Below are 13,906 nucleotides of genomic sequence, written 5' to 3'. Positions count from 1 at the left end.
CTCTCAGAGGTGCCTCCGAGCTTCAGTACGCATCAGCTTGGCAAACATGGAGCCTCTGGTCCCCTTCTCCTCAACCTCGCTGCAAGGGACTTGCCAAACCCAACAGTACGAGGAAGACGGGGCAGCCCATTCTGATAGAAGAGGTGCTTGGCTGTAAAATTAGGAAGCAAATCTCAATGTATGCAGCAAGTAAGTGCTAAGCAGAGACTTGACAAACCACACACGCTCAGTTTGCCATCCTCTGCTCTGACCGTGCTGGGACTCTGAGCTTTGCTTTTCTGCAATATTTTTTACCCACTTTTTTTCCACCCTCGTGGGTCCAGCCCACCCGGTGGGCTCCGTGCTCACACAGCTGCGGCCCCTCCGCCCCCTTTCCTCATCGGTCGCAGCCGAGAAGGAACCGCACGTCTCCCCGCAGGTGACACCTTCCCGTTCGGCCGCGGCCCGGCGGCTGGCCCTGGGCCCGGGCTTGGCCTCGGGCGGCTGCCCCGGCCGGGTCCCGCCCCGCAGCCCCTCGGCGGGCGCGGGATGGCGCCGCCGGCCCGCCCCCGCCTCCCGCGGACTTCCAGGCCGTGGCAGGGCGCTGTGGCCGCCGGCAGCGGCTCCCAGCCCGCCCCCTGCCCTCCGTGCGGCTCCGGCTCGCACACCCCCCGCCTCCCGCTGCCGGCTCTCCCCGCTCGGTCGCGAGTTCGGTCGATTCACCCGCTGCCGGGCTTTGTTGGGCTCGGCGAGCCGCTCCAGCCGCCGGGCAGGGCAGAGCAGGGATCGGGCAGCCTCCCCCCGTGGCCCCCAGGCAAAGCCCATGTCCGCCGCGCCCGTCCGATCCCCGACGCTGCGGCCCCACAGGATGAAGAAAGACGAGTCGTTCCTGGGCAAGCTAGGCGGGACCCTGGCGAGGAAGAAGAAAGCCAAGGAGGGTGAGTTCGCCCGCGCGGAGGGGAGGCAGGAAAGCGCATCCGACCGGCGTGACTTGCAGCGGCTCCCCCGTCCCGTCCCTCCGCGGGGCAGCCTGCGGGCAGAAACCCCTTTTGTTCGCCAGCCCCCGCGACTGAGGAGGGGGCCGCAGGGGGGGCGGCGTGCCTGCTGTCTGCCCCGGGGCGGTGGGGCACGGGGGCCTCGCCCACCCCGGCTGGACCGGGCAGGGGGGCGGTGGGTGGGCGTTCCGTGCGCCCTGCAGGGCCCCAGGCGCCGCGGGTGGGTGCTTGGGGGCGCTTGGCCGCGGGGGAGCTGCAGGGAGGTCCCGGCACCCGGGAGGTGCCGCCGCCACACGCCGGTGCGGGGTGGCCATTCATCGGGCGCGCCCCACGGCCGCTGCGGGCTTGGCCGCTGGCACCGCCGGCTCCCGGCTCCCCTTCTCCTACATCTGCCCGCTGGTGGGAAGGGAACCCCCATACCCACTGTGAAATAAACTTCTGGTGACCAAGGAGACTGTGGATGTCGTTTTTTTTCCAGTCTGAGGGTTGGGGAAATCACAAGGGAATTATTAAATCCACCCGTGTTTCATTCCAGGGCCGCTTCATTCATTGGCTTCATGTTGGCGTAGGTACTTTGCCCAGAGTATTTTTCATAACCAAATATCCTCAGCAAAACCACCTAGCCTGTGAACACCAGGATCTGGCATGGCTACACTTAAACCGGGTATACCGAGTTCATTTGGGTTGTCACCGCTGGCACCAGCTGCGGAGGGAGGTGTTAGCCCCTTCTTCAGAGCTGGAAGGCTGGAGAAACTTTCTCAGCCCGAGCACAATGGACCAGCACCTGCATTGGGGTGTCTCATCCTCCTTCATGCATCCACCCCTGCTGCTGTGTGGGGCAGGTGCCTCTGCCCTGATCTGCCTTGGCGCTGCCTCCCTGGTGCTGCCTGCTCGTGTGGGCAACGCGTGCGAGGTGTTCTCACAGCCATCTGCTTACACCAGGGGCTGTGCAGAGACAGCACTGTTTACTCTCAGGCAAAGTGACTTTGTTGTTGTTGTAGATAAGGGGACAGTGTCCTGCCGCTAGACTTGATAAAGACGGTCCGGCCCTGTATACACAAAGTGCACCTTTCTCCTGAGTGTTGTCTCCTCCCAGGGTGTCGTCCTGTGCTTTTTTGACTGACCAAATACCAACTTCTGTGGAGAAACTCTTCCTCCACATTATCCACAAACTGCTGCTGTCTGCTAGCAGGAAAATTGGGTGTCCTTGTCTTACGCTTCAAGGCAATTTCGACTTTCTGGCCTTGGTTTTGTTCCTGTGTCTGATGGGTGTAGGGTAGGGATGTAATGTGAGCTTCAGTCTCCTTTCGTCAGGCTGTTGAGTGAGCACATGTTTTACCCATATTGAATCTGTTAATTGCCAGCAACATTTAGAAGGCAGCTTTTTAATATTTAAAAATAAAATATTTGGCCTCAAAACCTGGCTCAAGGAAATTGCTTCCTTTTCCTTCTCCTGGCTGTTTTGGTGTGTCTTACTGGTATTTCCTTTATTATCTATTTTTAATCAAGTTTCTCCAACATAGTTCTGCTGAGGAGCAGCAGAAGCATTTGTGCCTTCCTGATGATCTCATTTGCTTCTGAAGGAAGGTGATGGAGAAAACTCAACTCCAGTAGGGGATGGACCAGCCACCCTTCAAGAGTGTATTTACTTCAAAGGTGACTTCTAAGCTTAAACAGATTGGCAGTGTCCCATCTTAAAATGACAAATTTTGATACCACTAGATGATGTTTGTGAGACAGCCGCTTTTGGCTGGGGCCACCCAGTCATTTTGCTGAGTTTGCCCATTACGTGCCTACTCTTGTGGCCACAGCTTCTCGTGGTGATGGAAGGGCCTGTTGCGGTTACTGCCCTCGGTACTTAGTGGGGAACCGCCGCTGTGGTAATGTAAAGCATGACAGTCACGCTTCTGTCAGCGGGATGGGGAGGAAACTGAAACATGTGACTCGGCTTTTAATTTGGGCTTGAAAATGCAAAGAAAGGACAGTCTGCAAGAAAGGAGTGTTGGGTGTGATGTGCCTGCACACCGCGCTGTGGGGCCGCAGGCAGCTGAGGCCCTTCCTTGTCAGGGGAAACAGCTTATTTACCCTGTTAAGTTTTCTTTGGTTGGAAGTTTTAAGACCTGAGGAAGGCACGTGTCGCACTCTATCAAGTGGGACAGCTCTGAAGCGCAGGCTCTCCAGACCATGGCTGTGAAACTGGAGGGGGGGCCTGGGGCTAAGCAGTGACCATGTGTTGTGGTGAGGTCCACACCAGGGGGAGAGAGGCCGTTTGGTGGCTTGTGGTAGGACCTGGGCAGCTGCTGGAGCACATTTCAGGGCTAGAAACTAAATCTTTATACGTGCGTTGAAGCAGAAGTTAATTGGAAGCTTGAGTGGCATTCCTTCAATGAATTGACAGAACATATAGGAGCCATAGTCAACTTTTCTTGGGTGCTTTGGAATGGCTCTGCCCTTGGGGGATTCCCTGCCTCCCTCCCTTCAGGCAGTTTCTGCTGTTTTTTTCAGAGGGGACCAGCAGAGGTCAGAGTGATCTTCCCAGAGTAAACACGGCCCTCTCCAACAACTGCTGTCCACGATAGCAAATGAAAATTCTGGCTGCAGATTTGCCACAATAAAAAAATCATTCTTGTCTCCTCTGCCTCTGACAGCATGAAAAGTAAGCAAGCCAGAGGGCTCTTCATACGTAACTTTTTGCTTTCACTGCCTGTCTTTTGTATCATAGCATAAATGCAGGCCTGCTATCACCATCTCAGCTGTATTCATATAAAGAATTGCAATCCATTTATATTAATCCTTTTCGTCTTTGCGCACAACTTAGAAGACATGCAGCACAGAGATCCTTATATTGACACTGAAAAAGTTTTTCTTGGTTACTTACGCAGTTTTCTTTTTCTATTCATTGGTGACAGCCATGTCATAAATAAAGATAATGTGTGGCTACAAACCCACAAGCAACTACATTTAAATATTTTTTTGGCTGACTACTTTATAACATGCTGCAACCTATTTTTAGAGAAGCTATGTTGGGAGAGGAGTGTTCATTAGGCTTATCAAGGCGGCCAGCGCAAGCTCATACCATTGCTTTGTGACGAAAGGATAAATAAGGTTCCTAGGTATGCTGGCGATAGTCACTACAGCAGTATTCGAAGTATTTACCATAGCATGTAAACAGCTTTGCTGCTGCTTTTGCTTTAGCAGTATGGCGTGACATGGTGCTTTGCAAGTGAGTGCCGATGGGTGAGGCAGCGTTAAGATTTCAGGTCAAGTTCTTCAGTGTTTTAAGTCAAATTCCCTAAGTTGCTTTACTGTTTGAGGAAGCCTTTAAATTTCTACCTTGAACCTCTGCTTTACACCATTACAGCTTATGTTTCTGAATTTTTATGGCTGAACTGACTTATTAGGCAGCTCTGACTGAAAAGAAGCAGCAGCCACCGTTGTTCATGGGGGAGCTGTTTTTACCCTGGTTTCCTATGGAAGTAAGGGGTGGGTGATCACCCTGTCTGTTTTGGCTCCTCCCTTCCTCTTCCTTCCCAGAAACAGTTTTAACCCATAGTTTGGCTAAATATGCCCCTGAGAGAAAACTACCCATTTTAAGGATTATCAAATGACTGCAGATTATGTTGAAGTGGGTGACCCATGTCAGTATAGGAAGATCTCCATGGAGTCTCACTGCAGGAGAACCTGCAAATGAACTCAGCCCTTAAGTGCTAGCAGGGAGCCCAGCTGGGAGGGAAGCAGCTGGAGAAAGGATGTGTCTACAGGAAGAGCACCGTGTTCTTAAATGTTACAGTCAGTCATGACACATCTTCAGAAAAGCGGGATGTGTTTGTTCCAGTGCTCGTGCAACCCCTTAGTTTATACCCACTGCCCTCACATTAGGCTATGTGGAAATCTGCAAAAATCTAAGTTTGCTTGATGTTACTGTGACATAGAATCATAGAATAGTTTGGCTTGGAAGGGACCTTCAAAGGTAATCTAGTCCAACCCCCTGCAATGAGCAGAGATGTCTTCAACAAGATTCTGTCCTTGTTGCATCTTGGGCTTTCAGGATGTGCCAGATCTGTAATGTGGTTACTAAACTTTAGCACATCAGTTCAGGAGCTCCAAAATCTGCTTTAAATACCCTAGGAAGTTATTGGGGTGTTGGCAGGGCCCATAGCAGGATACAGTTTGTAAGCTAAATGACCCCTTATCTTCCTTTCAGACCTTGTAAAACATATGGTTTCAGATAGTGCTGTGTTTCATCTCCATCTGGAAAAGGAATTAAAAAAAAAAAAAAAATAAAAATCTCCCGTTTTCCTGTCAGTCAGGTGGTGTCTTTGTACCAAAATAAAGGGGGGGGTTGCTGCAGGCTTTGCTACTTGCCCATTTGCAAAGCTTTGCTTGCTTTTCCTCCTAACACACTGTATGAGAGATCCAGGCAACAGGTGTTTGGCTAAATAAACCTCCTATTGTTCTATCTGTGTATTTGTATGTATATATATATAGCCTGTATGGAGGAGTCAAGTGAGAAAAATACAACAGACTTGCTTGCTTAGTGTTGTTTCCCAGTGACACAGTTGAGGGTGTGCACAGGGGTAAGGGAACCACTCCAGAAAAGAGCAATTTATTGTTTCTGATGAAGTCAAGGAGTTGGGGGGATGTGGGAAGATGGCAGGAGATTACACTTTCACAGAGGGCAGAATTATTGTGACAGCAGTTGAATAATATGAAGGTTTTATGCATATCAAGGGAGATTTAAGTGTTGTTCTTGGGGTCTGTGGCTCAGCATAACAGTGAGATGGCGTGGCTGTGAGAAGTTTGCTGTTGTGTTTGCCTGCGGGCACACCAGTTTGGTCAATAGCTTGGTGGCAAGGTTTTTCTCCCAGAGAAAGGTGGCACTTGTTGCTTCTCTTTCACAGGGAGAAAAACTGGAGGGTGAGGAAGCAAAGTGGTTTCTTCAAAGTCATCTGTCAAGCCAGTGGCAAAGTCAGGGAAAGAAACTATATGTCCTGAGGCCTCTCTAGTGCTGTGATCCTTAGTCAAAGGCGCTGCACAATCTGTGCATTTCCCACAGCACTACATATGCTAAAGCCTATTTCCAAACTGTTTAAGTTGGGCTGCTCGTACTGCCTGATCCACTTTGGTTTTCTGGAGGGAAGAACATGAGGAAATAAGCTCAACAGCAGAATTAAATTGGAGGAAACAGTCTCTGTATCATTCCTTTGAAACTGATGGGACTGCTTGTGCAGATGATTGCTCTCTGGAGGGAAAAGAGGTTCAAAACCAGCTCCACTTCATTGCCTTTGTGTTGATGGGCACATCTCAAGTCTGTAAGGCATCCCCTTGAACACAACAGGATAGGAGAATTGGACTTGCTTAGAAAATGTATTTCATCTTTCATTTGAACATAATATACTGAAAATAGTTAAAATATCTTTTTAACGCTGTCTGTTATACAGTCCCCAGAGTTCTATCTGTGTAAACAGACTGCAAAAAATGTAATGTCTCTGTCTCAGTGTGCTGCACCTTTGCTTTGGCCACTGCCTGGTGGCTGCTTGGGACTGCTAACAAATGTATTTAGCTACAAAATAATGCTGGAAGATGCCTGTTCACTAGGTCCTAAAAAGATGTTAAGCTGTAAGACATGCTTAACTCAATCTTCATGCGCCTTGCAAGTGGCACTCATGTTGCTGGTATTATTCATGGCCAGGATTTGTCCCAGTCACAACTATTCTTGGCCATTGCAGATTGTGTTTCGTGCTAGCTGTGCCCATGTATCCTAGTTAATGAACTGGTACGGGTGGCATAATTGCTCTGATCTCTCTGTTGCGGAAGTGGGACTTGGGCATTCACCTGGTGCCTAGAAAGGTCAGGACAGAGGTGTGCTACTGATGCGGTGCCTGCGTTCCTGTGTTCGTCCTGAGGCATGTCCGCATTTCGGCGTAGCGGTGAGGTGCCAGGTAGCCTGCAGGGTGCAGGTCAGTCTTGTGGCATTTCTCACCCAACAGGAAGCTTCATGAGCAAATCTGCCTCTCACAGTTCCTTGAGGTGCAATCTGAGATAAACTTCAACTGGTTGCTTCTTACTGTCTCCTAACCTGACACTTGATTTATTTTTTAAGGCTCTTCCTTTCAGTATACTGGTGTTGGAGCACACTCCCATCTTAACTTACTTGCCATGCTCATAGTATGTGGCAGTGAGTTCTTAGTTAGATGATGAGACAAATCCAAAGTATTTAGGGTCTGATCTGTTGTCCTGGTTCAAAGATGCGTGTTTGCTGCAGCCTGACAGGATAGTTGCCTGGGGAAGTGTGTTTGTGCATCATAATGGGCTACTGCTGCTGAAATACCCAAACAGAAGATGGGATGGGTGCTGGTTAAGCAGAATTACTTGCTTTTTAAGAGAGGAATTTGCATATAATTGTATTGAAGCTACACACTGTTCTAGACATGCATAAATCCATAGACTGTGTGCAGACGTGCAAGTTCAGGTTCAATTTATTATCCTTTCTACTAGTAAATTAAACACAGAGAGATGTAAATTTCCAGTTGGAACTTGAGTAGCCAAATTGCTGAGTTTCTCCTGTGGGGCTCAGGCGTACCTCTGACCAAGTCTGGTTTCAGTCTTTTCTTGCTAGAGCAGTGCCAGTTTGGGTTCTGACACTGTTCTATTCTGGCAAAAGATTTGCTGTGGATATAGTTTGTGTCAGTGTCTCACTTTACATGCACAGGAATCACCCTTTTAATCATGTCATAAATCCCATGTTTTTCTCCTGTAGCTACAGCTGGGTTAGAATGGTTCACCCAACGCAGCTTTAGGCACAGTCTCTCGGTGAGACAATAGAGTTTTGAATTACAGCTGAAAGTTTTCTTCCAGACAGGATGCAGCAAGATATGTGAAATAGCTCTGTAGTTCTTCAGTAGTGGATTGAAAAAAGTGACTTGCTTTTATTTAAGAAAAACAGACATTTTAGAGTTGTTTTATTTTCAGAGTTGCAGTCATTAATGTAAGATGCATTGTAAGGACGTTGTTATGTTGCATCGTAAAACCTTAGCATGGTGGTTATCAACACTTTTAATTTTCAAAGACCCGATTTTAGATTTGTTTAAAAGTACTAATGCAAAGATTTGGAAATGGACTCCCTTTTCTCCTTATAAACGAGTCTGCCATTAGTTTCAGGCACTTATTCAGTGATACCTGTTTATTTTAGTTTCTGCTAAAGGATTTATTTAAATACTAATGTCTTGGGAGAGACTTCTAGGTGTTGGCATCTGGCCCTTTGTTTTGAGGAGTGTGTGGGTGAGCCCTGGGAGACTTTGATGTATGGAGGGCTGCACGTGGATCTGGTATGAATGGGGAGGGCTGCAATGTCATGACTCCATACAAGGCCTGTACAGGTGTTCTCTGCTGGACTGTGTGAAGGGGAGATTCTTGGTCCCACTGGTGGATCTGTGCAGGGAGATCAGGCTGCATTCTGCAATAGATTGTATCATACTGACTTAAATACTTGTGTTTTTATTTTTGAGTTATATTATTTAAGATCTTTATTAATATAAATGCATCGTACTGATTTGTACTTCACCAATACAGCAGTCCAGAAGCTTTAGTGTAGTTATGCATGACAGTGCTAAACGTCTTTTTATGTGCTTTAAGAGCTGCTACAGGCCAGTTGATCAAAAAATGCATGGAGATGATGGAGTTTTCCAATGCATAGCTTTGGGCTTTAGATCATACTTTGCTGTTAGGAGATTTGGGCGATTAGCTGGCAAGCTCTTTCCATTGTGAAAGCATGTTAGAACAACTTGTTGCTAAGGGATCCAGGGTTATGTGGTCTGTGGCAAGACCAGCTCGATGTAGAGTCTGCTGTTTGCAGGAATTGGTGTTTCAGCAGTTACAGCTTTGCTGTTCAACTGGGAAGGAAATTTAATGTCTGTACCTTATGCATCCAGGTGTCATGGACACAACTGAGGAGAGTTTGTAGCAGTAGAACTGCCCATGTAGCTGATACTTCAAAGCTTATAGTGAGGGATTTAGATGCCAGAATGCTGTTAGATTTCAAAGGGAGTTGAGTGTACAAATAAATCTCTTGAGCACCACTGGAAATCTTGGCCTGCAAGTATGCGCCTGTGTCAGGGTTCCTGGTGTCTTAACAGGGACACAAGACTGTACAGAGACACTCACATGTATCATAAGCAGGAGGAGCTTTCTGCTTGTGTTGTAACATCATCTGTTTGTGATCCTTGTCACCCTTGCTGCTGGTGATGAAGGAGGCTCTGTGCTTGCCTCCCTAACCCTGGAGTCTTGTTCTATTTTCAGCATTTTCCACCTGTCCATGATCTTACGGCAGTGGGGCAGGGTCTTCATTGCAGCATCAGACTAACTCCTCACAGTAATTTCAGGAGACCTGAAGGCCAGCAAGAAGGGAGGAAGGGGAGGCCTGTTTCCTGGAGGATTTTCCTTGTGCTGACCTGTGCTCGTTATAGCAATCATGACTTCAGCAAACCCTCAGGTTTCTTGAACTAATGGGATCTGGGTATTTCTTGCGAAAGTGAGCAACTTGGAAGTCAGCCAGGTGGCTCCAGAGAAGGATCTGACCTGTGCCAGTTTCTGGACATGACTGATCGCACAGGCTCTATTCTGGTTATCTGTCCTGGTGTCCACATGCCTTGCTCTGCACAGCCCTCTGATTGAGCTCTTCTGCATGGTGACTTTGGTAGTTCGTAGAATAATAGAATCATTTTGGTTGGAAGAGAGCCTTAAGATCATAAGGTCCAACAATTAACCTAACACTGGCACTAAACCATGTCCCTAAGAGCCTCATTTATATGTCTTTTGAACACCTCCAGGGATGGTGACTCCACCACTTCCCTGGGCAGCCTGTTCCAGTGCCTGACAACCCCTTCTGTGAATAATTTTTCCGTAGTATCCAATCTGAACCTTCCGTGGTGCAACTTAGGGCCATTTCCTCTTGTTATATCTCTTGCTACCTGGGAGAAGAGACCAACATCCTCCACGCTACAACCTCCTTTCAGGTAGTTGTAGACAGCCATAAGGTCTGCCCACAGCCTCCTTTTCTCTGGGCTAAACAACCCCAATTCCCTCAGCCGTTCCTCATCAGACTTGTGCTCCAGGCCCCTCACCAGCTTTGTTGCCCTTCTCTGCACAGTTCCTCAGTGTCCTTCTTGTAGTGAGTGTCCAAAAACTGAACTTGTCCCTTCCCTCATATATCCTCTGCCTGATCTATGAAACATGTTTTATATTGTCACTTTGTTTTTTTTTCCTCAGGGCACAGTGAGATCATCTGATGCAGTTGTCAGTGTTGTTTACTGTAACTTGCAAAGTATGCACGTCTCTGGCAGGTTTTCCCCTGGGGCGTGTATGACATACGCGGACTGGCCCTTGCTTTACGTGCAGTCCCGGCGGCTGCGGTGTACCTGCCTCTTGGTTGTTGTCGTAGGCTCCATCAGCACTTCTTGCCCTGGGCTGTGGGAAGGAGGCATGTGCTGTGCTGAGGAGGAGGGAAGCAGAATGGAAGGAGGGGCAGGGTGAGCAATGGGAGAGCCCTGATTTTCAGGGGGCTCTTCCAGGCTACCCTCAGGATGAGGGCTGGATCTTGGGACCTCTGCTACAGGACAGGCTGCTCAGTGGTGATGCACGCTGTCCCCATCATCGCTGTGTGCAGGGGTTCTAATCCAGCAGTTCCCACGTGAGTGGCAGTGATCCCCAGTTTTCTTTGGGAGTGGGCTGAGCATGGAGGGGTTTTGGGAACAGAAACCTCTGTGTTGCACAACTAGTGGGTCAGTGGCCAAGGGTGAAGCGTGTCCAGTCTGCTTAGGTGTAGATTTCCTAATTTGGCTTCTTCTGTTGTCCAAGTAGAAAGCTGCAACCAGAAATTCGTTACTTCTGTTGTGTATATCTAGTTTAGCTGGAAAAAGTATTATGGCTAACATATGTGGTTTCAGGGTTTTGCGATTTGAATCTGGTTAAGTCTTAGCTTGGAAGCCAGATGTGGAGAGAACATGCACACCTGGCAGCGTCTGCTGGCCTAGAGCAGTGACCACGTACTCTTCTGGCCCTTAAATCACTCTCACTTCCTCATGGAAGAACATATATCCGCACAAAACTTCTAATTATGAATCCTGTACGCACAATTTGTTTCTGTGCACCCGCTGCAGACCCCTCTCCAGAGCCCTTAGGCTGAGAGGGGAGGCCATGGGACAGGATTTGCTAGTGGTGAGCAACAGGATCTTTGGGAATTCTGTTTTACCTCTCAGTGACTGTTTCTCCAGGTTAAAAAAGGCTTCTTTATAATCCCTGAGACCTGTCTGGCAACCATTTATAAACTCTTATAAAATCTCTTTGCAATGTACGCTGCATTTTGGTTATAAAATAAGCAAGCTGTTCTGGCTCCTGAATTCTAGTTCCTCCTTTAGTACTTCTTTCATTGTGTGGTTGAACCATAATGAAATTCACTGTAAAAAGAAATAGTGTATTTTCCATTATAGCTGCCATATGGCCTTATTGCTAATTTTTAATTAGCTGAGATGGTTGCATACACAATTTATCTGGAGTAAGGAAGGAGACCGTGAGAGCTGGATGAGGAGGAAAGCTATTGTGATGTCTACAGAGAGGCACAGTGTCTTGTTTGCTGTCTTTAAATAGAAAAATGTGTAACCCTCAGAAAGTGTCTTTCCACTAGGTCTGCTTGGCAGATGTATGCACGTATGTTACTAAACAGATGCAGACACTTCTGTCATTTTAAAATAGAATAGTGTTTGCTCTGTGGCTTTTCTAGTCCAGCAGATGGATTTAGAGGCTTTAGAGAATCGACAGGATTTTCTTCAGAAATGGTAGAATAGGAGAAAGTACCAGGGCATCCAGGCTTGCATCTTCTGCTTAATATTCCTCCTCAGGAGTAGGGTTAGAAAATTGTCCCTTGGGATTACTGTTTGCCTTCTTCCCTGTGTATGGCGCTCAGTATTTTTACAGTGAATTGATTCTGTTGGAAAATCAGGCAGGCTGTAAGAATGCTAACACTATAGATATATCTTGGATCTGTACTGAATTTGGTCTGACAGGCATCTTAACTCTCTAATTATAATAGGTAATTAAATAAGCATGTGTAATGGAGACCTGTCACTGGGAAACTGGACTTTAATTTGGGACAGGATGTTGTGCTCCCAATGGTCCTGCAGAGCCGGCAGCAAACCAGATCTGCTGCCTCTGTAGCAGACGTGATGCTGTGTGACACACAAACTGATGGGGATTTTTTTGCATGTGGAAAGGGAGAAGCAGCCATGACTGACCTCATCTAATATGGCAGTTGTCCAGCTTCAAGCTGGACCTTCGCAGGTCCTTCCAAGCAACATTTCACTGACAGGGCAGAGGGACTGGTGTTGGAATCCACTATCTGCTGTATGGTTGAAGGCGAAAGGTATATATTTGTTTCCATGGCATGTCTGGGATAACTGGGTTGCTCGTGAGGTTCTTCTCTGGCTGCTCACACAGATTCAGACTAATAGTTTCCCTCTGGACCACACATGATGTGCTTAATTAGACTGCTGTCTCGAAAATGCCCACTTTTACTGCAGCACTGCAGCTGTAGCTGCATTAACACAGTGAGGGGCCGTAGTTCAAATCATCACCTTGGATCCTCAGTATCATTTGGCTTCATATCATTTAGTTTAAAAAACCAAACTGTGGTGGCTGTTGCTCTGCCGACATCAGTAGTAAGGGCAAGAAGGCGGCTAGGGAGCTATGCTTGACCAAGCCATGACTTTGACATTTAAGGTGTTTGTTTGCTTTATACTGTCATATTTCTGATCTCTTAATTTCTGTAATTTACATATTAACAAACAGATCACATGTACCAACATTTGCCAAGCTAGTTCAGCACCTGGTAAAAAGCCTTGCTCTGTCAGCTCTTTAACCAGTGGGCGACACCTGTGGATTTTCTTTTCTGTGGACAAACTGGTAAAACAAATTGTAATTTTTCGTGAGTCACTTTTCTTCCCATGAATGGCATTACATGCAGATGCTGTATGGCCCAGAGTCTTGGTAGGAGGCATCCTCACTGGGTTTCTTCATTTGCTAAACAAACATGTTGTTGATACAGTGATTGGTAAGAGGTTTCTCCAAGAATGCAAACACAACTACCTTGAAACTGAGCTGGGGAATTCCGCTTTTGTACTGAATGCACAGGAGATGAGCACTGTTGTTCCAGGGAGGCTGAGTAATTGGGTGTGTTGCGGCACAGTAGGCCAGGTAAATCTGTGGAGCTGTATTGGGAGTGTGAAAGATTTTATATCTCTTAATACTGAAAGAGTAAAAACAGAGTAACCAATCCCCCTGCAAGAAAAGGTAGAAAAAGATCCTTAATGTCTGCCCGTGGCACTGCCCCTAAGTCGTGTCTTGTGGTCCATCCTGGAACATGTCCTGTTTAATATCTTCAGTGGCCTGGAGGAGGTGATGGAGTGCATGCTTGTATAGCTGACAGATGACACCAGGCTGGGTGACCAGCTGATACACTTGAGGGCAGGGCTGCTGTTCAGGGAGAGGCAGAGAGACAGGAGAAGTGGGCTGACAGGAACCTTCTGAAATCCAACAAGAGCAAGAGAAAAGTCCTGCACTCGGGAAAGATGAGTCCCCTGCAGTGCTGCTGGCTGGGCAGTGCCTGCCTGGCGGCAGCTCTGCTGGGAAGGCCCTGGTGGGCAGCGAGCTGACCATGGGCCAGCAGTGTGCCATTGCTGTGAAGACCAACAATATCGCAGGCTGTGTTCACAGAAGCACAGCCAGTAGATTGAGCAAAGTGATTATCCCCCTCTACTCTGCACTCCTTAGATTCCAACTGATGCACTGTGTCCATTTATGGGCTCCTTAATACAGGAAAGACAGAGCTAAACTGGAGCACCTTCAGCAGTAAGCCACTGGAATGGTGGCTGGAGCACTTG

The 13,906-nt window shown here is 47.8% G+C and overlaps 1 protein-coding gene across 1 annotated transcript in view; it reads left to right on the top strand.

Moving 5' to 3' along the window:
• Nucleotides 1–449: 449 nt before the first annotated feature.
• The window catches only part of PARVB (parvin beta), a 69,639-nt gene continuing 56,182 nt past the window's right edge, over nt 450–13,906 (top strand). The window contains exon 1 of the mRNA XM_082076405.1: nt 450–917. Coding sequence (XP_081932531.1) covers nt 803–917 — 115 coding nt within the window. The 5' untranslated portion in view covers nt 450–802. The remainder of the gene's footprint in view (nt 918–13,906) is intronic.

This window comes from Streptopelia decaocto (genome assembly GCF_964273445.1).
Source record: "Streptopelia decaocto genome assembly, chromosome: 1".
Classification (NCBI taxonomy): Eukaryota; Metazoa; Chordata; class Aves; order Columbiformes; family Columbidae; genus Streptopelia; species Streptopelia decaocto.
Note: the sequence above shows the minus strand (reverse complement) of the source record. Positions and strands in the feature narration are given on the sequence as shown.